General features: G+C 49.2%; 2 protein-coding genes across 6 annotated transcripts; one reads left to right on the top strand and one right to left on the bottom strand.

The window, feature by feature from the left end:
* Window positions 1-286: 286 nt before the first annotated feature.
* BCAP31 (B cell receptor associated protein 31) lies at window positions 287-27,135 on the top strand. 5 transcript variants are annotated; one of them, XM_036430017.2, is made up of 8 exons: window positions 287-435; window positions 1,466-1,601; window positions 5,420-5,520; window positions 13,521-13,668; window positions 23,811-23,941; window positions 24,810-24,929; window positions 25,684-25,784; window positions 26,762-27,135. In XM_036430017.2, exons 2-8 carry the CDS (start codon window positions 1,510-1,512, stop codon window positions 26,798-26,800), a joined length of 732 nt encoding a protein of 243 aa, XP_036285910.1. In that variant the 5' UTR covers window positions 287-435; window positions 1,466-1,509; the 3' UTR covers window positions 26,801-27,135. The 5 variants fall into 5 exon arrangements, with proteins under 5 accessions (XP_036285910.1, XP_036285906.1, XP_036285911.1 ...); XM_036430013.2 differs by having other exon boundaries at window positions 23,811-23,946; window positions 24,812-24,929; XM_036430014.2 differs by lacking the exon at window positions 287-435 and adding an exon at window positions 1,228-1,323 and having other exon boundaries at window positions 23,811-23,946; window positions 24,812-24,929.
* LOC118714706 (ribosome biogenesis protein NSA2 homolog) lies at window positions 8,279-9,277 on the bottom strand. The gene has a single exon (XM_036430012.1). The coding sequence runs from the start codon at window positions 9,221-9,223 to the stop codon at window positions 8,441-8,443; it is 783 nt and encodes a 260-aa protein (XP_036285905.1). The 5' UTR covers window positions 9,224-9,277; the 3' UTR covers window positions 8,279-8,440.
* Window positions 27,136-27,537: the final 402 nt, after the last annotated feature.

Here is a 27,537-nt window from a genome sequence, read left to right as displayed (position 1 = left end):
AGTCGGGGGAAAGGGAGGAGGCGAAGGAGGGGCGGGAGGCGGAGGAGGCGCGGGAGGCGGAGCCCGGGCGCACCGCGCCCCACCCCGTTCTCTCCCCACGGTCGGACCCCAATCCCTTTCCGGACCAAAGAGACGTGGGAGGACCGCGCGGGCTAGAGAAGCAGCGCCTTGTCTTCCCGCCAAGGCCTCGCCCCGCCCTCCTGCGCTTCCAAAGCTCCGTTTCTTCCCAAGTCCTGGGAATCGACGCAGCGGCTCGGGGGGCGGGGCGGAAAGCGGCCGTGGGCGGAGCCTACGGGGCCTCGCTTCGCCTGGGAGAGGGGCGGGACCCTGTCTGCGCTTCCGGTTTCCGGCTGTGGGGGGAAGGGGCGTGGTCAGAGCCAGGGTGGGAGAGTTTGGCGGCAGCGGAGGAGCGTGCTCGGTTCTGTGAGAAACTCGGTGAGCGGGGCCGCAGTCCTGTCAGGGCTCTGGGGCCGCCCTGGTCGCCTCTGTCCTTCGACGACGGAAAGCGGCGGGCAGTGGGGAGGGGTCCTGGCGTCGAGGGCGGATCCGGGAGTGAGGGGGCAGGGTTGGGCTGAGGGAAGTGGGCGCGGCGGCGGGCAGAGCTCGGCTCCGGGGGCGTGAGGACCGGCTGTGGTGGCGGAGTGCGGTGGCCGAGCCCCTCCGGAGGAGCCTCGAGCCTGGGAATTGGGGGGAGGGGGGGCGTGCCGGGGTAGGGCCACGTCGAGGCGCCTCCAGGAAGGCTGTGGGACTGGCCGAGCGAGGGCTGCCGGGAGGGTCTCCTCCGGCTTCTGAGGAGACAGTTGCTTCTAGAAGTTTCTTTGGACGGGGCCGTGAGGTACTTAGTCGAGAGCTGCATTCGCTCTTGGCCCTTGGTGTCTCTTGGCTCCCGCCCTCTAGGAGTCGCTCTTTGTGGGCTTTTTGAGGTACTCCGAGTCCTCCATCCCATTGGAGGCAGGCCCGGCAGTCCGGAAGCCTCGTTAAGCTCCGTTCTAGCCCCCGAGGGAGCCGCTGGTTTTAGGGAAGGGCCTCCGGGGCGGGGAAGGGGGAAGTGCCCTGGCTTTTGGAGAAACTGCGTTTCTGAAATATTGTCGCCACGGAGCCCTCTGGGAGCTGGGAGTCACCGCCCTCCGCCGAGAGCTTCCCGTGTCCGGGAAGGGAGCGGGCCTGATGGAAAGTCGAGAATTTTCTCCTATCTGTATAATCTTTGTGAAAAACACGTTCCCCCTTAAACAGGTACCAGGTGTCTCTTGGACATCACGGGAAAGGAATTGTCCAGAAGGTGGCTCTGGACATGTTGACGCACATACTGGAGGGGGCAGCAAAGTAGCTCCGCCCCGGCAGGTGGAAGTGGGGCAGGCCTTTGTGCATGAGTGCGAAAGTCTCTCCCCGCTGAGTGGAGCCCCCCTTTCCCAGGGTAGCATGGCTGTCCAGTTTGCATGACTCCTGTTCGTCCTGTGCCCTGTAGGAGAGAAGCTCACATTTCGCTGTTGGAAATCTTCTAACAACAGGATGAGCCTGCAGTGGACTGCAGTTGCCACCTTCCTCTATGCAGAGGTCTTTGCTGTGCTGCTTCTCTGCATTCCCTTCATTTCACCCAAAAGGTATGGCCTGCAGAACAAGCAGGCAGGCGTAGAAGAACGAGACTGTTGCCAAGCCCCAAAGCTTACGTGTGTAAAGTTGGTAGACCCTGGAATTAGGGCCAGACAGAAACAGGTTGAACGTGTCTGGGGTGGGGGGGTGACAGGGGTTGTGTTTGTTGCCAACCTTTCACATCTGCTTTGTCATATCTCGCCGAGTTCCTTTCCTGGGCACCCTGCCTCTGGTCTTCTGAATGCCCCAATGGGGACAAGACCGAGCTCTGGTTACGATTCTGGGAATGAGGCCTTCCCGCTTCTTCCTCTTGGGTTCCTGGGATTTGGAGGATGACAATGTGGGATCCAGAAGACTTGCACCACGGGGTCACGTTGTTGCTTATTTGGCGACTTTTGTCCTACTAAACTAGTCTCACTGGCATTGCGTAGTAGCCTCATGAGCATTACTCAGCCTATGCAGGGTGAAGCCATATTCTCTTTTAATGAACAAAGGACCTGTTAAAAGTTAATTGGAAATTAATGTTTAATTGCCTATAACATGAACACATTCTGACTTAAATTAGAAAATTACAAGTGAGGCTGAGTCTCCACAGATACATACATCATATATATATATATATATATATATATATATATATATATATATATATATATGTTTGTTTTTGTTAATTCTCACCTGAGCATTTTTTCCATTGCTTTTATTTTATTTTTATTTTTTTAAAGAAACTCCTTTTAAAAAATATATATATTTTATTGATTTTTACACAGAGAGGAATTGAGAGGGATAGAGAGTTAGAAACGTCGATGAGAGAGAAACATCGACCAGCTGCTTCTTGCACACCCCCCACTGGGGATGTGCCCCCCAACCAAGGTACGTGCCCTTGTCCAGATTTGAACCCGGGCCCTTTCAGTCCCTAAGCCGACGCGACGCTCTATCCACTGAGCCAAACCGGTTTTGGCGCTTTTTTATTTTTATAAAATATACTTTTATTGATTTCTGAGAAGAAGGGAGCGAGAGAAAGAAACATCAGTGTGAGAGAGACACATTGATTGGTTGCCTCCCCCATGTGCCCTGACTAGGGCCAGGAATTGAACCTGTGACTCTTTGGTGGGCTGGCCAATGCTCTAATCACGGAGAATACCAGCCAGGGCCATAAATATATATTTTTAAATCCTTACTTGAGGATGTGCTTTTTATTGATTTTTGGAGAGAGAGACGGACAGACATTGATGTGAGAGAGAAACATCTATGAGTTGCCTCCCATATGTGCCCGGCCTAGGAATCAAACCTTCAACCTAAGTATGTTCACTGATGGGGAAATTGAACCCACAGCTTTTTGGTTTATGGGCAGTGCTCCAACCAACAAGCAAAGAGATTTTTAAAAACTCTTTTTAGCCTGGCCCGTGTGGCTCAGTTGAGCATTGACCCATGAACCAGGAGGTCATGATTTCATTCCCGGTCAGGGCATATGCCTCGGTTGCAGGCTTGATCCTCAGTAGAGTCCTGCAGGAGGCAGTCGATTGATGATTCTGTCTCATCATTTATGTTTCTCCCTCTCCATTCCTCTGAAATCAATTTAAAATATTTTTTTTAAAACACTGTTTTTAATGAAAAATGCATATACCTGATGTGATACTATAGAAAGTATATAGCACTACCCAAGGAATGTTTTTGCCAAAAGCCATATCTTGAATCTTCACATCTCATACAATTTGTAGGAAATACAGAAACAGGCCTCCTGGGAGCTGCTATCAGGGAGGCTTTGTAGGCTAAACGACCTGGTTTTTGCATAAATAAATTGGGATAGAAAACAAAAGGAAAGGCTCATAGATTAAGAAGGATACTTTTCTCTATCTTTTTTTTTCTTTCATTCATATATATATATATATATATATATATATATTTTTTTTTTTTTATATATATATATAGACTTTCCAACTAAATACCGAATAGGAGCCTTGTCTCTGGACTCAGACAAGCCAGCTATTTAAAAATGCAACGATTGGACTGGGATTCTGGCTCTGATAGTGAGGGCTACTTACTGATTTTTTTGAGGTTTGGTGATGGCATTGTGATTACATTAACCATTTTCGAAGGCTCTTCTCTGATAGCGCTACATTCTGAGGTATTTGTGGAGGAAATGAAGGGAGGATGGGTCTGCTTCATAATCAGGGTGGTGGCATTCTAGATGAACCAAGATTACTCACATGGAAAAACAACTTCAATAATATTTATGTGACAAGCATTTTGAAGACTACATAGAGAAATGCAGTGGAAAGTAAGTTGCCCATTTTCTTCCCCAGTGACTACCAGTGTTTATGACTGGTTCTAGAAATTTCTATGTATGGACAAGCATCTTTATTTTTTAACCACTTAAAAACATTTATTATTGATTTCAGAGAGAAAAGGAGAGGGAGAGAGAGAGAAATATCAATGATGAGAGAGAGAGAATCAATATTAAAGATTGGCTGCCTCCTGCATGCCCCCCAATGGGGATCAAGCCTGCAACCCTGGCATGTGCCCTGACCGGCTATGACCTCCTGGTTCGTAGGTTGACGCTTAGCCACTGAGCCATGCCAGTTGGGTTTAACCACACTTTTTTTTGTGTGTGTTAAATATATTTTATTGATTTTTTACAGAGAGGAAGGGAGAGAGATAGAGAGCTAGAAACATCGATGAGAGAGAGACATCGACCAGCCGCCTCTTGCACACCCCCTACCGGGGATGTGCCCGCAACCAACGTACATGCCCTCCTTGACCAGAATCAAACCTGGGACCTTTCAGTCCGCAGTAACCACTCTTTTTAAAAAAAAATATATATTTTATTGAATTTTTACAGAGAGGAAGAGAGAGGGATAGAGAGTTAGAAACATCGATGAGAGAGAATCATCGATCAGCTGCCTCTTGCACACTCCCTACTGGGGATGTGCCTGCAACCAAGGTACATGCCCTTGACTGGAATCGAACCCAGGACCTTTCAGTCCGCAGGCCGAGGCTCTATCCACTGAGCCAAACCGGTTTCAGTGGCTTAATTAACCAGGGAGTTCCCTTTTTAATTACACAATGTACAACGGGTGCATACTCTTTCACTAGGACGTGTCAGTACGTCATGCCCAGTGGACGTAATTTTATATTATTATTTTTTTATTTATACTTAATTAAAATAAATGAAATATATATTTTTTCGCTTATTTATATATAAAGCACAAAGGAAAATACAGAATTACAAGCAAATAGAAAAGAATACCAACAAAAAAATGGAAACATCAAATTAAAAAATTATAAATTTTACAAACAATTATAAAGATTACAAAAAATATATACCGTCCCTCTCAGGGCACAACATATTTCAAGGACGTATTCATACGTCCTACCCGTTCCCAATATTGTTTATGTTTGACGTATTTATAGGTCCTGCTCGGTTAACAGGTTAACCACTCTTTTTTTTTTTTTTTTTTTAATTGATTTTGTACAGAGAGGAAAGGAGAGAGAGAGAGAGTTAGAACATCGATGAGAGAGAGTCATCGATCAGCTGCCTCTTGCACACCCCCTACTGGGGATCTGCCCGCAACCAAGGTACATGCCCTTGACGGGAATCAAACCCGGGACCCTTCAGTTCCCGAGCCGACGCTCTATCCATTGAGCCAAACCGGTCCCGGCAACCACTCTTGAATGGCTGTCATAAATTGGAAAAATCCAAGCAGCTGAGTCTGAGTCTGTATGATAAATTCAGCCATTGGAGAAGACTGCAAAACTGGGTTTCTGTTCTTAAGAGCCAGAGCCCAAGTATGTTCTTTTTCTACAGCCCTTTTTGTTTTCTTCACAGATGGCAGAAGATATTCAAGTCCCGGCTGGTGGAATTGGTAGTGACCTATAGCAACACCTTCTTTGTGGTCCTCATTGCCATCCTTGTGCTGCTGGTCATTGGTGAGTGAGCTGTGGCTGAGGGCAGCTACCTGACCTAGACCCTTGCCGCGGCCTTTGCTGTAAAGCTCTGTGCCATGTTCACGTGTAGCTTACAGTTTTGGCTTTTCAGAGACAGACCACCTAAGTGTCTCTCTTTTGGGGAAGAGACTTTCTTCCTCCCCAAAAAGGGTACTTGGCAGGGCCTTCACTCTGACCAGCAGTCTTTGTGGACCCTGTGCTGACCACTTCATGTCTCTGGGGCAGCTCCTCTGAGTCATTCCAGAACTGAAACCAAGAGAATCTTCACTGGCCCTTGCTGACCTTGGTCTAAGTATTACTGCTCTCCAATCACTTAGACAGTAGCATCAGTCTCTCCCTCCATGCCTGAAGTACGCCATGATTAGGGGAATGGGACAGAAGCTGCTGTGTCCTGTAGTATAGGGATGACCAAGAAGTCTTGCAGCATATCTAGGGAGCAGATCCCAGACCTCTCTGGATCTGGGTCAAACTTCAGGTCTTTCCAGGTTCTTCCAGCTCTGAGGTTCTATAAACCGCACATTGAAGAGCACACCAGCAGGGGCTTAAAAGACAAACTGGTCCTTAGGCATACCAGGCATGGGGTCTGGGGCAGGTGGTACTAAGATGGAAGGCAAACATTTTGCGACATTCTGGTAGCATGATTATTCAGAGACCAGCAGAATTAGTGAAGCTTGGACTCCCAAAGTATTGGCTCGGCTCTGCCACAGAAAATGGTCCTGTCTCCAAGGTATGATGCTTAAGCTCAGAGCACTCCTTTTTTCCCAGTCCACGACAGAAATGCAGCAGGGGACCCTGGCTGGTGTGGCTCAATTGATTGGGCGTTGTCTGGTATGCCAAAAGGTCACCAGTTAGATTTCTACTACTAGTCAGCACACATGCTCAGGTTGCAGGCAGCTGATCTGTTTCTCACATTGATGTCTCTCCCTGCCCTGCTCCCTCCCCCGTTCTCTCCCCCCCCTTCCTTCCTCCCTCTCTAACTCTAAAATCAACGAAAAAACAATAATTAAAAAACCAGCAGGGGGCGTGGGAGGCCCAGGAGCCTTAGTTTAGGGGAACTTGCATGGCCCCACCCACTAGCTACTGTGTTAGGCATTTCTCTTTCCTAAATGTCTCAGGGCCTGACAGGATGTGTTCAGGCAGGACTACCTCTGCATAGGCCAGGTGTGGCCGCTTATTCTCAGACATGTATGGTGGGTGCCAGCTGCCCGCATACCTTGCTGTTGAAATCCTTGGTAAGTCTCCACCATGAGGTACGTCTTTCCAATCAGGGTCCTCTCCCTGAGCAGCCTCTGAGCCCGCAGGGGTAGGGAATGTGAACGTCATCCCCTGAGCACAGAAAGCCAGGTTTTTCATGTGCTTTTGCTTTTGAATGTGGGATAGGGGTAAGAATTGGGATGGGGAGGGACTTGCTAGGGGTATTTCCTCTGAGCTTTGCCCTTTTGCAAACCAGACTCTAGGTGCTCTCTATTTCCTAACACACCCAAGTGGGCCAGGAAGGCCCCTTACAGAGAACCCAATAGTTAGCAAAGGCGCCATTCTTCTTTTTTGGAGTTGAGGAATTGCTTGAAAGTTCTAGAGAGACAAATCCTGCTATGATGACAGGTTGCTTCCTGCCCTAATGTAAGAATTGTAATCTAGAAAGGTCTGTAGAGTCTTCTACAAATATAAATGATAGCTAGTAGTAAATACTAGTGAAAGGTAATGGGCATACCAGCTAGAGCTGTAGCCTGGCTGGCCCCTAGTCTTCAGTGAGAGGGGCCTAGGGCAGATCTGAGTGGGGATTGGGCTTGATGAGGGTCCAGGGTCAACTGCCCTGGGCTAGAGGCCTGAGATACGGAGAGCAGCACACTGTTGTGTGACTTGGGCTAGTATAGCTTAACACCCTCATCCCCAATCTGCTCTTTGCCATAGGCCAATGTGGTCCTTAAGGTGATGGGGTTCCTAGTTGCTGATGACAGTGTAGAAAAATATGCTTTTTTTTTTTTAAGTCACAAAAGTAATATTTTAAAAAATATATATTTTATTGATTTTGTACAGAGAGGAAGGGAGAGAGATAGAGAGTTAGAAACATCGATGAGAGAGAGTCATCGATCAGCTGCCTCTTGCACACCCCTTACTGGGGATATGCCCGCAACCAAGGTACATGCTCTTGACCGGAATCGAACCCGGGACCTTTCAATCCCCAAGCCGAGGCTCTATCCACTGAGCCAAACCGGTTTTGGCCAAAAGTAATATTTTTAAAAATTCAGAAACTTCACCTAAAAAGTTAAACTCTTCCACAGTTCTGTCTCACCATAGTTCCATATCTCGCAGATAACCATCACTAATGCTTTATTGCACAGTTCCATGAGCATTTTCTGTGCTGATGTCTTTTTTTTTTTAAGAATTTAAAAAATATATATTTTTTATTGATTTTTTACAGAGAGGAAGAGAGAGAAACACAGTTAGAAACATCGATGAGAGAGAATCATCGATCAGCTGCCTCTTGCACACTCCCTACTGGGGATGTGCCCGCAACCAAGGTACATGCCCTTGCCCAGAATCGAACCCGTGACCTTTCAGTCCGCAGGCCGACGCTCTATCCACTGAGCCAAAACGGTTTCGGCTGTGCTGTTGTCTTTATTAATATACTATACACTGTTGGAATGTGCATTTTCCCACTTATTGTATCTTAAACATCTTGTTACAGCAGTTTCATTCTTTTTATTTTTTTTATTTTTATTTATTTATTTATTTTTTATAAAACTGGGCCATTTTAATATTCTTTACAATAGAATAAATAATTCTCTTGAGGACTGCAGACATGTAAGCTGTTTGATAGCACTCAGAAACATAGTAAAGGAATTTTTCTGATTGATGTATAGTCTTCAACTATTACAAAGTTACTTATATGAAACTGCTGTCAAACCAGTAAGACTGCATTTATGCACCCATCATTTTCAGGATTGTTGGTAACCTGGGCATATTTTCCCCAAATAACCTTGCCTCCTTGTGTCACAAGGCCCAACTCACTCACGTTCACCTCGGTGACAGTACCTTTGGTAATAACACCCAAGGTTGTATAAAGTGGGGAGGAGGGATTCTTCTTCACACCAAGAATTGGCAGGCAAAAGGTCGCTTTCAGTTCAGGGTGCGTTACACGGGCCTTCTTGAAACGTAAGCCCATTGGCCTAATGAATCTTTCATATTTAGGTGGTTTTCGAGTAAAGCCATCTCCAACAAAGCAGACTTTCGTAACCATCCTCTTCCATGCTTTTTTCTTTCTCTTTCCTGTTCGAATAACTTTTAATACCTCTGTTTCTCCCTGGGCACGAACTTTGGGCAGAGGGACTTCCCATTTTCCCGCTTTCTCTTTTCGTTTTTGTTTAATCATATTGGAAAGTACTTTAGCTCGGGACTGTCCCTCTCTGTCCAGCAGATATGCAGGTACTGCTCCTTGTGGAGTCTTTTCATCATTCTTTTGTTTGGTGTTTCGTTTTTCATGCATCTTGATAGTCTTTTTCATTTGTATTTTCTCAGCATGGCGCTGCTTATGGTAGAGCTTAGCCTTCAGCCCAATCATCTTTTCTGCCTTCTTTGAACGTTCGTGAGCCTCTCGACCTTCCTTCTTTCTCTTTTTCTCATGGTAATCCAAACGGTATCCATAGCGCTTCCGGTGTAACTCAATATACTCGTTTTGTGGCATGGTGACGGCCGGGCGCAGACCCCCGGGCGCGAAGAAGCTCTCAATCCTCGGCTCTCAAAAGGCTCTCGAACCGACTCTTCGCAACTCGCGACAGGAAAGGCAGTTTCATTCTTTTTAAAGATTGTGTAATATCGTCATCCCTGGGGAATTGGTTCCAGGACCCGCATGGATAACAAATTCCATGGATGCTCAAGTCTCTTATGTAAAGTAGTGTAGTATTTGCATATAACCTATGCACACCCTCCCATATACTTCATTTATGGATTACTTATAATACCTCATACATACAGTGCTATATAAACAGTTCTTACACTGTATTGTTTAGGGAATAATGACCAAAAAAGTCAGTACATGTTCAGTAAAGACATGACCATCATAGGCCTAACTACATAATACACAATAGCAACAATGCAATATTTTTTTTCCAAATATTCACACTGGGTTGAAACCAAAGATGTGGAATCCACAGACACAGAGGGCTGACTATACAGGCATACCTCAGATATTGTGGGTTCAGTTCCAGACCAATGAAATGGATACCACAACAAAGCGAGTTACACAACTATTTTGGTTTCCCAGTGCATATAAAATTTAATGTTTACATTATACTGTAGTATGTTAAGTGTTTAATAGCAATCCTATATAATAAAAGTAATATGCAAATTGACTGTCACTCCAACACACAAGATGGCTGCCCCCATGTGGTCAAAGATCCTACCTGATGTGGACACAAGATGGCTGCCACAAGATGGCCAGCAGGGGAGGGCAGTTGGGAGGGATCAGGTTGACAGAGGAGGGAAGTTGGGGGCGACCAGGCCTGCAGAGGAGGGCAGTTAGGAGCAAATAGGCTGGCAGGGGAGCAGTTTGGCGTCAATCAGACTGGCAGGCAGAAGCGGTTAGGGGCAATCAGGAAGGCAGGCAGGCAAGCAGTTGGGAGCCAGCAGTCCTAGATTGTGAGAGGGGTTCCAGATTGGAGAGGGTGCAGGCTGGGCTGAGGGGGTCCCCACCCCAACGAATTCCGTGCACTCGGCCTCTATTATGTTTATAAAAGTAATATAAATACCTTAGCTAAAAATACTTTATTGTGATCTGGCCGGGTGGCTCAGTTGGTTGGAGTATTGTCCTGTGCACCAAAAAGGTGGCGGGTTTGAGGCACAGTCAGGACACATGCCTAGGTTGTGGGTTCGAACCCTAGTTGGGGCCTGTACGGGAGGCAATCTATCAATGTTTCTCTCACATTGATGGTTCCCTTTCCCTTTCTCTCTCTAAAATCAATAAAAACATATCCTTGGGTAAAGATTAAATTTTTTTGTTTTGCTGTTAAAAAGGCTAACCATCTGAGCCTTCAGCAAGTCATAATCTTTTTGTTGGTGGAGGATCTTGCTTCAATGTTGAAAACTCATCTGTGAGGTAGTTGTATTCCATCATATGGTTATACTATAATTTAATTCTTTTTTTCTGTTTGTTAATCTTCACCCAAGGATATTTTCCCATTGATTTTTTTATTATTATTATTTAAAAAAAAATATATTTTATTGATTTTGTACAGAGAGGAAGGGAGAGAGATAGAGAGCCAGAAACATAGATGAGAGTCATCGGATCAATTGCTTCTTGCACACCCCCTACTGGGGATATGCCCGCAACCAAGGTACATGCCCTTGACCAGAATCGAACCCGGGTCCCTTCAGTCCCCAAGCCGACGCTCTATCCATTGAGCCAAACCGGTCTCGGCTTCCCATTGATTTTTAGAGTGGAAGGAGGGGGAGAGACACACAGAGAGAAACATCAATGTGAGAGAGACACATTGATTGGTTGCCTCTGGGGATCGAGCCTGCAACTAAGATATGTGCCCTTGACCAGAATTGAACCTGGGACCCTTTAGTCCTTGGGCCGATCCTTTGTTCACTGAGCCAAATGTGCTAGGGCTAATTCCTTCATTATAGGCATCCTAATTTTATTGCACATTTATGAATTGATGAATCCAAGGGAATGAACATTTTAAATTCTGTGTCTTAGTTTGGGTTACTGTAACAAAAATAACATAAATTTGGGTGGCTTAAATAAACAGACATTTATTTCTCATAGTTCTGGAGGCTGGAAGTCCAGGATCAAGGTGCCAGCAGAATTGGTGTCTTGAGAGAGCCCTCTTCCTGGTTCATAGACTACAGCCTTCTGTGTCCACTTGGCAGAAGACGGTGAGGGATTTCTCTAGGGTCGCTTTTATAAGGATACTGATCCCATTCATGAGGGCCTTGTGCTCATGACTTAATTACCTCCCAAAGGCCCCACCTCCTAACATCACGTTGGGAATTAGTATTCCACATAGGAATGTGAGGAGAGAGGAGGAACATGCAATCCATTGCAAATAGGTGAGTTGCCTACTTTATACCCCTGCTAATAGTGTTGGAGAGTGCTCACTTTAAGATACAGATTTAAATGTTTTTAAAGTTGATTTTTACTTATTTTTGTATTTTATTGATTTTTTTTTTTTTTTTTTACAGAGAGGAAGGGAGAGGGATAGAGAGAAACATCAATGAGAGAGAAACATTGATCAGCTGCCTCCTGCACACCACCTACTGGGGATGTGCCCACAACCAAGGTATGTGCCCTTGATCGGAATCGAACCCGGGACCTTTCAGTCTTCAGGGTGACGCTCTATCCACTGAGCCAAACCTGTTAGGGTTAAGTTGATTTTTATCAATAGAAAGAGAGGAAGGGGAAGAGAGATAAACTGATGTGAGAAACATCTATTGATTGCTTCCCACATGCACCCTGATTGGGGATTGAACCTGCAACCTGGGCATGTGCCCTGACTGGGAATCAAGCTGGCAACCTTTCAGTGTATGGGATGATGCTCAACCAAATGAGCCACACCTGCCAGGGCACAATTCAGATTTAACATAAAGGTACCAGTAAGGAAAGGTAGGGTTTTTTTTGTTTGTTTTTTAAATATTATATCTTTTTTTAAAAAAAATATATATATATTTTATTGATTTTTCACAGAGAGGAAGAGAGAGATAGAGAGTTAGAAACATCAATGAGAGAGAATCATCGATCAGCTGCCTCTTGCACACCCCCTACTGGGGATGTGCCCGCAACCAAGGTACATGCCCTTGCCCGGAATCGAACCCGGGGGACCTTTCAGTCCTCAGGCCGACGCTCTATTCACTGAGCCAAACCGGTCCCAGCAGGAAAGGTAGGTTTTTATAATGTAAAATCAACTTAAAAACCAAGCAGTCTCAAGCCAGGAATTAAGTAAGAATCAGACAATGTCCATACAGTGATACTGTGCCCCTTTTATATGGGGTTTGTTAAGAGCCCTCTTTAGGTAGTCCTTTATGTACTGATTTAAACATATGTCTGGGTGTAGGGGAGAAAGCAGTAGCTATGGATGGTTCCATTTCTATTATACAAATATAGATGTAAAAATATTTATAAACTTGAGTACTGTATATCTAACAACAGCTTTCAGGAGCAGAGGCTGTTTACTATTTAGGAGTTACTTGCATGCCCTTTGTGTACCCTAAACTGCACTAGGCCCTGGGGATTTCTGTTCTCATTGAATTTTTAGTTTAATTTGGGGGAGACAGAATAAACCTATAATTAGGGTAATTTCAGATAAGGGTGTATATTACCAAGAAAATAACAGGGTAATGTGACTGAAAATGACAGCTTTAGATATGATGGCCACATATTGTATACCCTGCTGGACATGATTGTGTTATGGGGTTCTTTTTCCACATTTCTGGAATGTTTGAATTTTTGATGAGCACAAATGCCTTTTTTAATCTAAGTAAAATGGTTTGAGTAATAAAATCCATTATAAAGCTTAGAGATGAAAATCCTTGAATCTTTAGCAGGCATCTTCTAGTTTTTGCCTCCTAGGCAGCTCCTACTTCCTCAGCAGTCATTTCCATAAGCGGGACTACCCTGACTTATCAGTGGGGTGGCTGGTGGCCTGCTTGACTTGAGATAGACAGAACCCAACATTGGGGGGACCATGGGAAAGGGGGCTGCTCCTGGCTAGCAATGCCTGACTTGGTTAGCATCTCGACACAGCAAGCCTGTGGCCTGGGTAGAATAGGGCCAGGAAGGGATGTGAGAAAAGCTGGCGGAGCGAAAGGGTCTGATGGCAGAGCTCTGATGGGCATTCCGTGAGGTGTGTGTGTAGAAGGGGTGATAGTGGGAGATGGTTAGAGGGAATCGAGACCTACCCAACTCACACTGTCTCAGCTGGACAGTCTGGAGTTGTTCCAGAGGGAGCTAAACCCTGGGTCTCCTCTCTGTTCCACCACAGATGCTGTACGTGAGATTTGGAAGTATGACGACGTGACAGAGAAGGTGAACCTCCAGAACAACCCTGGAGCTGTGGAGCACTTCCACATGAAGCTTTTCCGTGCCCAGAGGAATCTCTACATTGCTGGCTTTTCCTTGCTGTTGTCCTTGTGAGTGGGGAGCGGGGGAGGACTGTGAAGGGACCTCTGGGCTGTGACCTTGATTCCTCAGTTGATGGCCTTGAACCCGAGGCCTGTCTATGTTAGGGGATCCACACAATTTCCCCAGAGACCTCTGATTTTTCCCCCTGACCTCCAGAGGCAGCATGAAGAGTGAGACAGGACTGGCTGGAAGGTTAGAAGATGCGAGTTCTGGCTCTGCCCCAATTTGCCACGTGCTCTCTTAGGGCAAATGCATTAGCAGCTTGCTCTCTGTACACAGTGTGGAGTGAGATGTTTCCCTCCCCTGGGAGAGGCAGAAGGTTTAACTGGTTTCTTGCCTTTGTAGGATTGGGTAAGGCATGAAGGGGCTGAGACTGTGTCCCTAGGGCTTTCCCAGATGTTAGACCTCTAGGAGTACATTCTGATCCTTGGCAGTCTGAGTGTTTGTTTCTTTCCTTTTTTTTTCTTTTGTAAAATTGAATGCCTTGGTCAGGGTCATGGGGTTGGCTAGTTGGGCAAGACTAGACTGATAGGAAGCACCTTTTGAGCTTGGGGCTGGTTTACTGCCTCTTGCTCACAGGGGTTCTGATTGGGGCCCTGGCTGTTCTCAAGTATGCTGACTACCAGGGGGTAGACATAACACTCAGGCCAAGGGTTTCCAGAGGAATCAGGATGGCACTCACTGTGTGGATACTCAGAAGCAGGGTGAGTGTGTGGATCCTTGGTTAGGCTGGGATCTCCCACCACCCGTTACCTGGACATCCTTTTTCACTAGGCATTAGAATGACTACCTGTCTGGGTTTCAGTTTTGCAGAAAAACAGTCAGTTGCTCAGGTGAGCCCGCCCTCTCTGGGTCAGAGTTGGAAAAGTGGCAGGGGTGGTGCTGGAAAGGGCAGACAGCTCTTTAAGGTTAGCCAACTGATCGGAGTTGGGAAATGAGGAGTCGGACACAGACTCTAGAATTTTAGTGTTTCTGGAACCTCTGAAAAAGATGATGATCTTGTAGGCTGAGACTGAAAGGAAGGCAAATCAGGATTCTGACTCCATCTGCAGAAGAGCTGGGAGGGGGGATTGGCTCACGATGGCACTGCAAGTCTGAGGGACTACAGAAGCACTCAGGGCTTCCTAGCCAGCTCATATCTCATTTGAAAGATAGGAAGGACAGGGCGAAAAGCAAGGACTTCCCCAGAAGAACACACAGAACTTAAGAATAGTATAAGGAAGGCGGAACCCTGCAATGAACTCTGTATTGTGAAGCACAGTATAGGACATGGAGAAGAAGTCCCCTTAATGTTTCTGTGTCAAATAAAGAATGGCGGGCAGGGTCAAGGAGGCATTGGGATGAAATGTTTGAAATCTTAGAAGGGTAAAGGTACGCTAAAGTGCCTAGCTACTCACAATGACTTAGCTTCCACTTGTGCTTCATGACATTATGTCTAGAGGATCTTGCAGTTGTTTGTAGGTGGAATTGCAGGCGGGAGAGATTCTGGAAGACTACAGACAGGCAAGCATCCCAATTTCCAAAGGGAGGAGAAGATAGATGAAGATGAGATAATTACCAGAATAGGAGGGTCTGATTCTTATCTCAAGCCATGTTGTAGAAAGAATAGCTTGTGCGCTTTTAGGGCAAAGAGGCATCGTTGGCGACTACTCTGAATTCTTTAGAGAGCCAGTTCTCTCAGTCTGCCCCCGCCTTCTGTTGAGTTAGTATTATGTGGGTTTTCGGCAGAATGATTGCCAGGCTCCAATTCAATTTTTAGGGACCAGGTGCTGAAGTGTGGCCCCATAATGCCATAGCTGTGTCATTGGGCGGGGTTTTAACTCCCATGAGTGGCCGCCCCATGGATCAGTTCCATCCAAATAGAGTCATCAGGAGCTTGTGCCCTACCCCCAACCTGCTCTGTGTTCTATGCTGAGGATGGTTGTCATGGTGAACAAATGCAGGGAGATATGAAAGCTAGGAGGAAGTGAACAGCAGGTAGGTTAGCTGCCTCTCAATCCACAGTTGTCTAAGTGGGGTTGATTCGAATGGAACTTGAGTTTTTAAAAGGGAAACATTTGTAAACACGTGTATAGATTCATAAAGGGCTGTGGAAATAGGGCCGAACATGAACTTGAAAGACTTGTGGTCGTGGCTCGTTGCACCTCACTAAGTTAGTGGCTGAGCTACTGCAAAAGCTGATGAACCTTGGTGCCCTTGAGTGAAGGCCAGGCTCTTTGGGCCTCTGGATCCTGTTCCTCTCTCTTACTGTCTTGTCTCACTAGTGTGTGTTTGTACACATCTCACTGAGAGGCACGGACTCAATACCTAAACCTCCGTAGGTACTGGCTAAGTTGGGAAGGGAGGCAGAGCAGGGTGGATAAGTCAGGAGTGGCAGGAGACAGGCTATACCTGTCCTCTCTGTCCTACTCTACTCTGCTACCACCCATACTCAACCCAGAACATAAGACCCCTGAAAACCAAGACCTGGCCTTCTCTTCCTTTCCCTACTTGGGCTGACACAGCCTACCACACACGTGAGAAAAATCCCACAAAATACTTGGGGTGATACTGATAAATGTTACCATTTATTAAACATTCCCCAAGTGCCAGTCATGATGCTGCGACCATGACGTGAAGGTGGGGGAAAGGCTTTCCCAGGTAGAGGCCAAATAAGAGTTGGAGGCATGAAAATAAAGAGGAAAAAGAGTTGGAGGCAGGCAAGCTGAGATGTCTTTGGGGCCCTGGGTATCCGGTTGGATGATGCTACGGGGTTCTCAGCCCAAAACAGACTGCTTGCTTAGTTGAAATACACGAAGAGGCAGAATAGAATGGTCCTCTGTGAATGTCACCCAGCTTTAGCAGTAAACGTCCTCCACTCTTGTTTTATCTGCCCCCATCCCCCACTGTGCCCTGGCTCTGGATTATTTTGAAGCAAATCCCAGATGTCATGTTTACAGGCAAAATAATTTGGTTTATTGCTTTGAAGAGAGATGGTTGGGCATTTTCCCATACACTGAAAGGTTGCTGGTTCAATTCCGGGTCAAGGCACATGCCCGGATTGGGGGCTTGATCCCTGGTAGGGAGGCAGCCAGCCAATTAATGTTTCTCTCCCTCTCTCTTCCTCTCTCCCTCAACATTAATAAAAAAACATTAAAAAAACAAATAAGCACGCTAATACCTCTCCTACAAGAACTTTTTAAAAATATATATATTTTATTGATTTTTTACAGAGAGAAAGAGAGAGGGATAGAGAGTTAGAAACATCGATGAGAGAGAGCTATCGATCAGCTGCCTCCTGCACACCCCCACCGGGGATGTGCCTGCCACCAAGGTACATGCTCCTGACCGGAATCGAACCCGGGACCTTTCAGTCCGCAGGCTGACGCTCTTATCCACTGAGCCAAACCGGTCCCGGCTCCTACAAGAACTTTATAGTAATTCCTTAATAATATAAACTTATGAGTGCCTGCTTACATTTCCCTGATTACCTTGCAGGCTTTATTTTTCTTTTCTATAATTTATTTGTTTATATTGGTATCTAACAGGTATTTTTAAAAATCCCAGTGCTCAGGCCTACCCAAAGATAGTGATTTAAGTGGAGGGAACACTGCTGTAGAAGGCCAGCCAGAGGGATTTTGGGTCTTTAGATCCACTTGATCTGTGCATCTGTTGGCTGCCATAATTTCCTAAGAATACAGTGATAATAGCAGTCTAGATCTGGGTTTTTAAATTTAAAAATATATATTTTTGTTGATTTCAAAAAGAGAAACATCAATGATGAGAGACAATCATTGATTGGCTGCCGCCTACACGCCTCACACTGAGGATTGAGTGTGCCACCCTGGCATGTGCCCTGATCAGGAATTGAACTGGGACCTCCTGGTTCATGCTCAATGTTCAACAATTGAGCTATACTGGCCAGACTTAAAAAAATAGTGTCTTAAAAATATTTTGTAGGGAGGTAGGGAGAAGAGAGAGAGGGAGAGAGAGAGATGAGAGAAACAGCAATCAGTTGCCATTGGTTCACACCCTGCCCGGAAATTGAACGGCAACCTAGATATGTACCCTGACTGGGAATTGAACCTAGGACCTTCCAGTGCACGGGACATCGCTCAAACCAACTGAGCCACAGTGACCAGGGCATGGTAAGAGTCTTTTTGATAAGTCCATTGACTCCTAGTCCCCACCAAGCCAAGCTCACCCCAGCTACAGTAGTGTGCCAGTGTCCTATAGGTGCTGCACTTAGGAGGGGCACTGATGAAGGGGGTCTGCAGGAAAGTGTGTGTGGGTCTTCCCTATGAAGAGTCCAGGAAGGATTATCTGACATGCATAAGAATGAGCATTGACTTTAAAATAGATGGTTCAGCTACTTGATTTGGGCTGAAGAATTCTCTTCCTCACACTAAAAACAAACAATGAATGAATGAATGACCTTTGGGGCTCAGTGCCAAGCCAGCAGGGGTTCCTTCTTCCTGATTCCAAGTTCATCAAAAGTTTACCCTTCCAGGAAGGCCCCTTTCTCTCAGAACCTGAGGATTCCAGCTTTTGACCTAAAGGCAGAGGATGAGGAAGTGGAGAACAGGGTCCTGGATGAGAAGCGACCAACGGGGTCCTCCAAACCCATCTCTATAAAACGGAAACAGTCGCTGTGAGGAGTGTGGCTTGTGTAACTGGGAAACTGCATTTGGTGGCCTTCGTATTGGTCAGCGTAGGTGAAGCCACCTCTTGTCCTTGATTCTTTCCCCACCCCCAGGCTCTGAGCACACCGGGCCTCCTGCTGGAGGCATTGCTTATTTTCCTTTGGACTCTAGGGCCTTGTAGGACACATCCAGGAGTGGTGGCCCCTTCCCTGCCACTGCCTTCAGGGTTACTTTTCCATAGCCAGGTGGGCTAACAGCATGTTTTAGTTGGAGTCAGCTAGTCTCAGAAAATCTTCGACTGCGTTGTCTGACCTCCTTCAGTTGCTCTCTGTCCCCCAAAACCCATTGGCTGGTTTTGAGAAGGCACACTACAAAACCCCTGGAAACATAGCTTGCTCCTGTCCCCCAGCACTCTTCAGCTTAAGAGGGTGGAGGACAGGCAGTCGATGGAAAGACTGACCGCATACCCCTGCCCTGTCCCCCTCTAGCTGACTTTGTTGTTGTCAGGGTGGCTGGGTCTTTGGCTGGAGTTGTCACAGGGATGTTTCCCCCTCCGCATTTTCTACAACCTCTGTTCCAGGGCTGGAGGAAGGCTGAGTGGATATGCTGAGATTTACTCCAGCAGCCCTGAGTGAAGTTGTGCCTGCATCTGCTCTGCTGTCTCCTTATTTTCTTTACTCCAGACTCTTCAGAGTGAGAGTTTCCTGGGGCGGCTTCTGCTCTCTTACAGTTCTACGTTAGAAGCCGTTTTCTGGGGTAATGCCTGGCTTTTGGTTCCTTGCTAGGGCACCCTCCTGTTTTCTTGGACCACTGAGGGCAAGTTCACCCAGAATCCACCCACTCTGAGAAGCCCTGCCTGGGGCAGGGCTGTAGTCAGCTTGGAGAGTCAACAGGTGGCGCTGTGGCGCCAGCTTCCCACTTGTACTGGGCAGCAAGGTGAAGGGGAGCTGCCCGCCCACCTGTGATCTGGTGGCTCCCGAGGACTGAGTGACCCAACTCACCTGTGGGTGTGGCACCTAGGAGAGGTCCCTGGTAAATACTAAGCGGGCAGGATCATAACCATAGAATATTCCAGTCGGGACTTGGAAGGACCTTCCCCCTTACTTCTGTCCCACTTCCTGTTAAGCCCACAGGAGGGAGACAGGATATGAAGCACGTCTCTCCCACTTGATATGGTTGGCCCTAGTTCTCCAGTGTTCTTACAGAGACTCACTTTATCCTGCCTTCTCTTGTTTATTCAACCTTTTATAAAAGCACGAGAGTCCTGTTCAGTGTCCAAAAACATCTTACCAAGAAACTTATGTTGAATTCAGGTATTTGGGAGTGATATTAGTCTGCCAAGAAAACCTCTGGATTCTCAAAGTTCATGTGCTGGCTTTTCCCTCGGTCACTGGGGGCATTTAACCCAGAACCTGGGCCCCTCTGTCAGCCATGTTTCTTTGGGAAATCTCTTTGGCTCCTGATTTCTGTCTAACCTGTTGTCCAGAAATGGGTAGCTAAGAGCATTTACCCCCGTAACAGTGTTTGGGTGATAAAGCAGAGAACGATGTAGGCTAACCAGCAAGAGAAGGAGAAGCAGTACCTCAGCATTTTCTCCAGGGTGACACCTCCTGGGCTGTTGAGACTTGGAGAGTGTGAAGCTCAGCATCTTCCATCATGGGCACTGAGGGGACACACAAGGGCACATTGATGTGTTTGGGAGGGGCTGGGGGAGTGTTGGAGCTGGGTCTTGATGGGTGAGTGTAGGGAAGGTGCAAAAGCATGGGGCTTAGTGTGTCAGGGGCAGTGAGAGTTCTAGAAGGCCAGCCAGCTCCTGGGCAGGCCTATTTGGCCTGCTAGGGAGCGCTGCTCTTGGCTTAGCCTGGGGCCCTATGGGAACACCCTGTGGATGAGGTCCAGGACACTGGGTTCTGCTGCGGCTGTGGTGATGAGTGCTTCTCGGAGTGCCTTCTCAGCTCCCACTGCAGCCGCCAGCCTAGCTTGCTCATCCACACGGGCCTGACTTAGTGGCTTTCTGCCTCTCTTTCCTGCCCACCCTGCTGCTGCACGGGCAAGCTCCGTGTCCTGTGTCCCCCTCAGTGCAGCCCGGTCAGGGAAGAGCCAGGGCCCCAGATGTGCCTTCACCCCTGGCTTAAGGTGCAGCCTCATACATGCGAGAGTGGGGAAGTCATCTCAAGGGCCTTGGGGGTCCATCTAGAGATCAAAGGTGCAGTCCCTGGTCCCCGGGCAGCCAGACAAGGAACAAGCCATGCAGAGCGATAAGGAGAACAAGCCAGACGAATGCAACTGGATGGGGCACAGGGGAGGGTCAGGAGAGGCTTTTTGGGGGCTGGCAGAAATTGAGCTGGGTCTTGAGTCATCAGCAAGCATTCACAAACAGAAGGGGAGGAGCCATTGCAGATTGGAGCGCTGAGTGCAGGGACAGGGAAACAAGGCAGGTGAGAACCTTGCATGTTCCAAGAAGGGCCAGTGGTTTGGTGTTACTAGAGCAGAGAGCTGTGTGCCAGCCAGAGGCTGAGGGCAGGTGTTAGGAGGGATGGAAGTAGAGGGGTGACATGATCAGATTATCTTGTCAAGATCCAGTTCCAACACTCCCCCTGTGACCCTCCACCCCCCAGTCTCTCCCAAACACATCGATGCACCCTTGTGTATTCCCTCAGTGCCCTATTACTGGCTTCCCTTAGGGCCGTGGTCGGCAAACTGCGGCTTGCGAGCCACATGCAGCTCTTTGGCCTCTTGAGTGTGGCTCTTCAACAAAAGACCACAGCCTGGGCGAGTCTATTTTGAAGAAGTGGCGTTAGAAGAAGTTTAAGTTTAAAAAATGTGGCTCTCAAAAGAAATTTCAATCGTTGCACTGTTGATATTTGGCTCTGTTAACTAATGAGTTTGCTGATCACTGTCTTAGGGCATGTATTGCCAAGCAGTACAGTCAGCGCTAGGGAGGAGGCCAGTTAGTAGCTGCTAAAACCACCCAGGACAGAAGTTGTGATGGGGATGACTCGGGGAGTTGTCTGTCTGGAGTTGAAATGGATAGGACTAGACAGTGGCTTGGGTGGTGGAGACCTGAGAGCTTGGGAGGTGCAGGGGTGATCTGGCCCTTGTGGACAGCTGCATTGGGTATGTCTTGGGGACACTCAGCAGCCATGGTCTAGTGGGCAGTTGGGCATAGGGTCTGGGCTGAGATAAACCCTGTCAGTGAGAGGGTTGGCAGGCAGCCAGGATGCTTGAATCAAGGGCAGGGAGGATTCTGTTAGCTGCTCCAATGCTGCAGAGTGAACACCCCCCTCCCCCAGGATTCCAGGGCACTCCTTGGATTGGGCAGTTATGGCTCTAATGGACCTGCTAGTGGCTTGGCCAGGCTGTGGCTTAGATTGGCATAGGTTTAGGAGTAGAGGGAGGAGGAGGAGGGGGAGTGGCTTGGGTTGGCAGGAGGGAGAATGGTGAGGAGTGAGGTTCATGGAGGGAAGATTTGCCCAGAATCTTTCTGGGCCAGGTTAGAGAAACAGGTCTAACAGGAAGGGAGGGAGAGGACATGGATGGCACAAAACATGGTATGAAACGGGGCTGGGGTGCCTGCCCTGCACTGAGAGGGAGACCCTAAGAGCTGCAAGCTGATGTGGGGGTTGGGGCGAGCAGGCTGAAGCTTCAGGAGGACCCTGGACGGCTCTTGTGCTCGGTTCTGTGTTTCCCCAGGCTCCTGTTGGCAACCTTGGTGCTCCATAGCTGGGGATGGGCTGGGAGGGTACCGAGGAGAGATGGGCCCTGCTATGCTGCTGCTGTCATTGCTGCCGCCGCCGCCACCCTGGGCCCAACCTCACACAGCACTGCTGGAGTCCTGCCCGAGTCAGCTGCCTGCCCAGCATTGTTGGTGGGGCGGTTAGGGAGCAGTGTCACCCTTGGGCTCGCCTCTCCAGCTTTGCTTGCTGGGTCCACCAGGTGGCACACATGCCCTCCCCCCTCCCTGCTCCAGCTAGGGATTGGCCCAAGGGCTCTGCGCTGGGAGGTTGGGGCTTAGTCAGACTTGCCTTTCTTTCTGGGCCCCTCCAGTGACTTCCACTGCCTCTGAGTCAGGTACGTCTTCTCTCTGGCTTCTGGGGTACCCGGGAACTCCCTCCACCTCCAGGGCTGAAGCCCAGTGGGGGGCAGGCTGGTGGGCAGGCAGGGGCTGAGACAGGGAAACCTGAGCCCTGGGCCACGAGGTCCCGGCTGCTAATTTTAGAGAGCACATGTCACTGGAAACTCTCCCCTCCTGCCAGGAACCAGTGGCCTGGCTCTCCCAGTACTGCCATGGGCCCCTAGAACCTGTCCCCAACCCAGGAAGCAAGGTGGGCGTCTCAGGTCCCCGGGAGCCTGCTCCCCTCTAAGTCCTTGTTTTTGACAGGGGTTCTGACGACCCAGGCTCTAGGTCCTAATCTGGGAAGTGCCGGGTTCTGGGCCCTCGGTCCTGCATGTCCTGTCAGCGAGAGCTTGCCTTGTTTACTTGCTGTTCCCTCGGGCTGCCTGAGTAGCAGGTGTCCATGAGAACCCCATGAAGGCCAGCTGGCGGGTCTGGGTAAAGCAGGCTTTCCCAGGGCTCCTGCACATACCATGTCTTCCTCCAAGCTATGGCTGGCTTGGGTCCCCGCCCCAGGTGTGTGGGGAGAGTTGTCTATCCGCACCCCTTGGACCATTTGAGGGTGACTTCAGGAAATGGAACAGCGTGTGCCCCCAACTGCTGTCTGTTTGCCTCTTATGGCTTGGCTGGCCCTGATTCTTCATTTCTGTTCCCATAGCCGCAGAGGACCTCAGTGTGGCAATGTTATCTAACAGATGTGTTCCAGCAGCTGCCTGTAGAACATGTTTGGGATGGGGGTGGGGAGGAAAAGAGCCATTTCCATTTCTCTCAGTGGACCTGGGAGTGGGTCCTTGAACACTGAAAATGTATAGTTGTTCCCAGTTTAGGCCTTGGGGTCAGACAGACAGGGGTAGGGGTTGTAGCCACACCCACTTCTGGCTCTTGACCTTGACCAGTCAGTCACCTTAACCTTTTGAGCCTCAGTGTCTCCCCAGTGAAATGGGGGCAATGATCTCCCCTGCCTCATATGATAGGTGTAAGGATTTGGCTGGCTTTTTGGAAGCGCCCCCAGTCACTAACTGCTTGTTTAGGGTGAACCTGACCTTGCGTTGAGGAAAATAACACTGTTCTGGCTTCTCTGGCACTTTCAGGTCCTGACCTGGAAGGTGCTAGGTTTCAGGCCCTTAGGCTGTGTAGCTCATCCCACTTGGGTGTCCTGTCAGGCTCCTGTTTCCTGTGCCTGCCATTTGGGGGCAGTGTTAATCATTCTGGTGCAAAGGACAGCTCCTGGTCCACCTTTTCCCTCATGTTGCCAGATCTAGGCCTGCAGCGTCTCGCTTGGCTGCTCTGGCAATCCAAGAGGGCAGGTCTCGGCTGGAGGCAGGCATGGGGCGGGAGCAACCAAGAGAAATTCATGTCAGCCATTTTCCCCTCTTTCTTTTGCTCACATCTTCCTTTTTGTAAACATTCACAGCTTGCTTAGACGCCTGGTGACCCTCATCTCTCAGCAGGCCACGCTGCTTGCCTCCAATGAAGCCTTTAAAAAGCAGGCAGAGAGCGCTAGTGAGGCAGCTAAGAAGTATATGGAAGAGAATGAGCAGCTGAAGCAGGTGAGTTCTGCCTGCCTGACCCCATCATGTGACATTCTTGATGGGCCACTGTGAGCCTATCAGTGACACTAGTTATTGGAAAAGCTGAAGAATTAGGTGGAGGGGCAAAGAGGCAGTTCTCTCAGTACAGGAGGGGTGTGGGGGGCTGGGCACGAGAGGTGGTGCTCTTGCTGCTCTCCCCTCTACCTGCTACGTTTAGGCCAGACTCTTTCCTGTAAAACTGGCTCCCTAGTGAACTGAGCCCTGCGCTGTGACCAGTGGGCAAGTTAACACAGAAGAGCATTGCTGTCAGCTGGGGATGAGGCAGGGATGGGGTGTAGCCAATCCTAGAAGGTCTGAGAGAGGAGGTGAGGTGTGAGCCAAGCTGGGAAGGAGGCTGATGGGCTTGGATTCAGGGGCAGGATAGAGTTGGACCAGTAGGGTCGAGTTTGGGGCTCCTTGGCCAGAGTGAGCTGTGGAACCTGGCGGGGAGGAAGGAGGAGCATTGGTCACTTGGGAGTGACTGGCAGCCATCCCCAGATGACAGCAAGGTGACTCATTGGATGGACTGGTAAACTCTGAGGAGCTGCTGAGAAAGGAAGCAGGGCTGGGGGCCAGGGTGGGCAGAGTGTGTGCCCTGTGAGCCGCAACAGGTGGCCCTGCTGGCTCTGGCCTTTCCTGATGGCTAGGAACAAGCAGTGGCCCAGTTCCGTGCTGACATTTCCGAAGGGGCGAGTGCCCAGGCAGCTTGAGGAATCACAGCTCAGTGGGGAGGATGGTGCTGGAGTGCCTTCCTTCCTCTTCCCCCCTTCCCCCGCCTCCTCCCTCTCTCTACCCCTCTCCCTCCCTCTCTCCCAAGTAACCAGGCCCTTGGCACTCTTCCTAGGAAGCTGCTGGTGGTGGAATCAAGTTGGATGCCAGAGAGACGAAGTTGGAGTTAGCGAACAGTGACTTGCAGGCTGAGCTGAAGAAGCTGAAGGATGAACTGGCCACCAACAAGCAAAGTGAGCATTGTCCTCAGGTGTCCCCTGGCCCCCAGAAGTCTGGAGCCTCCGCTGGTGGCTGCTACTGCTCTCGTGCCAAAGTATTAATAACAAACACGCGGGCTCAGGAGCTGGGTGTAAACAAACAAGTGACACCCTTATCATCCAGCTCAGACAGCCTGTGGGGCTCGGTGATTTAGCAGTGCTCGTGGCGGCCCGCTGAGGGAGGGCCCTGGGAGTCACAGAGGCCTGAAAACTAATTCCAGAGCATCTCACCCTGTGCCAGGCAGGCATGGGTACGGGCATTGTTGTCACCAGGGGCTCTCGGGCAGGGAAGGAAAGAACTCAGGAGACTAAATGAGAGCTGGTTGAGATGTTCCCCAAAACCCCACAGCAAGTGGGCCTTCCTGAAGGCCTCTCCAACATTCCTCTCCTGTCCTCAGCTTCCAGGCTGGGCTCCTGCTCCCTGCCTCTTGCTGTCAATCCCAATATTCTCAGAATGTTTGTCCCATGCCTTCAGACTTCCTGAAATCATCCCTTCTAGAAGCCACTCCGGGTATCTTCATTAAAGGGGCTGGTGGTCCTTGGTATTTGCTCGCTTCCCTCAGCTTAGTTGGCTAACTTCCCCATTTTGGGGGCTCTCGGGGCAGCCCGCAGAGGAGCTTTCTTGAGAAGAGTGGTCTCCTAGACCTCATTGGGGACAGATTCAGGGTCTGTATTGGGTGTCAACACAAGCAGAGTTTTCTCTGCTAATCCCCATCTTTTCATCACTTAGAACTAGAGAAAGCTGAAAACGAGGCTCTGGCCATGCGGAAGCAATCTGAAGGCCTCACCAAGGAATATGACCGTCTGTTGGAGGAGCACTCGAAGATGCAGGTCAGCATGCCCCAGCCTGCTCTGTTGGATGGGAGGCCCCTCTGCGCGGAGGAGGCCACTGCCCTCCTGCCGCAGGCCCTTCAAGAGGCCCTGGCAGTAGGGGCTGTTCCCTCTCTCTCGCTTCCCCTTTCTCCGTCGCTGCTGAGTCTGGGCCCAGCAGCCTTTCTTGGGCAGGAGGGATGTGGCCTAGCAGATGGCAGCCACTTACTAAGGTGGGCTTGGCCTCATGCCCAGCATCAGTGTCGAGTGGACTTTTTCCCTGTGTGATCCCCATCCCTGGTCTGGTGTCCACTCCAGGACTGGCCCCTGGCCTTTACTCTGTAGGGGGCTGCAGGGTGATGTAGGAGCAAAAAGCTGGGGCATTGCAGGCTGTCCCCAGCCCAGCAGGTGCTAGTCACTGCCATCACCTGTGCTCCCAGGCCTGGTCTGAGCCCTCAAAGTAGCTGCATCTGGAAGCTCAGATGGCCTGAAAATTGGGCATGAGGGCCAGGTAAACACTCCTAAGTTCTGACAGCGTGTCTGGGTGGTTGGCAGCCCAAGTTTGGGCACCACAGTGGTTGAAGAGGGGGGGCCTAGCCCCCAGAGGGGGCCAATAGCCTCAGTGTTGGACAGGTTTGCCGGCAAGAACTAAAAAAGGTGTGTAGTGTTGGGAAGAGCCTGGCCTGGAACTTGAAAGGGACTCCGAAAGGCCTGGAAGTTGAGCTGTGGACATGGGGGCAGGGGTGGGGTGGGGTCCAAGAGAAGATGTTGGTTTGGGGTCAGCTGGTGTTCGGATTGAGGACTTCACTAGATTGAGGCTAATCCCACCCTTGCAGGCTTTGGAGTACTGCTGAGGGTGGGGACTTTTGTCACCTGGATACCTGTCATTTGGGGGAAAGTAGTGCCATACCTGGCCTCTGGGGTGGAGGTGCCAGAGGGCGAAAAGGAGGAGTGTGCCACTCCAGCGCTTTTTTATTTTTATTTTTGTCCCTTTTTAGATGAAGATAGATGGTCCCACGGACAAGAAGGAGGAGTGAGGGCACCTCCTGTCCACCTGTGGCCGTGGCCTGGCCCATGTTTGCTGCTTCCTGAGGGCCAGTCCTCCTTCGGTATTTGCACTTCCTGTCCCTCACACTGCTTTCAGTTTCCTGTTCTCCCAGAACCGCACTGGGGCCTGGATTTTCACCTGCTCAGGGTGAAAAGGCGGGCACCTGGAACCCTTGCAGTGGGGCTTGCTTCCTGCTGGGTTGAGCCCCTTTTTGTTGCTCGTTCATGTTTGGGGTCCCAAGGCCCCTTTTCTCTGGTCCTGCAGGAGGGTGGGTGGAGCAGGCAGAGTAGTTTCTTTTGGCAATAAAGGTTGTTATGAAGTGTCCGTTGTGTATCTGTGTAACAGGCTGCAAGGAGGCCTCTTTCTCCCCCGCCCTGGAATGATAACTCAGAGACCCCCAGTCTTTGCCCTTTTAGGTACTTTCTTTCAACTTAAAGGCTCCCCACCCCAGGCTAGGTCCAGGCTTATGCTTGCTCTCTGCTTCCCAAGATAAGCTCCACTTTATGGCCACTTGGGATGTGTTTGTCCTGTTTGTCTCCCTGGGTTGGCCACTGGGCCCAGGGGAGCTAGATTTGGTAAACTGGTGGGTCCTCCCGGTAGCAGATTTGCCTGCCTCTGAGTCCTGTTCATCACATTTAGGACAGACAGAACGTGGCAGAGTGCCACTTGTCACTCCCTGTCCTGCCCGCCCTCCCAAGGTTTGCAGGATGACCTCTGAGTAATGCC

The sequence above is a fragment of the Pipistrellus kuhlii genome, unplaced genomic scaffold (assembly GCF_014108245.1).
Source record: "Pipistrellus kuhlii isolate mPipKuh1 unplaced genomic scaffold, mPipKuh1.p scaffold_m20_p_100, whole genome shotgun sequence".
Taxonomy (NCBI): Eukaryota; Metazoa; Chordata; class Mammalia; order Chiroptera; family Vespertilionidae; genus Pipistrellus; species Pipistrellus kuhlii.
This window is presented reverse-complemented; position numbering and strand designations above follow the sequence as displayed.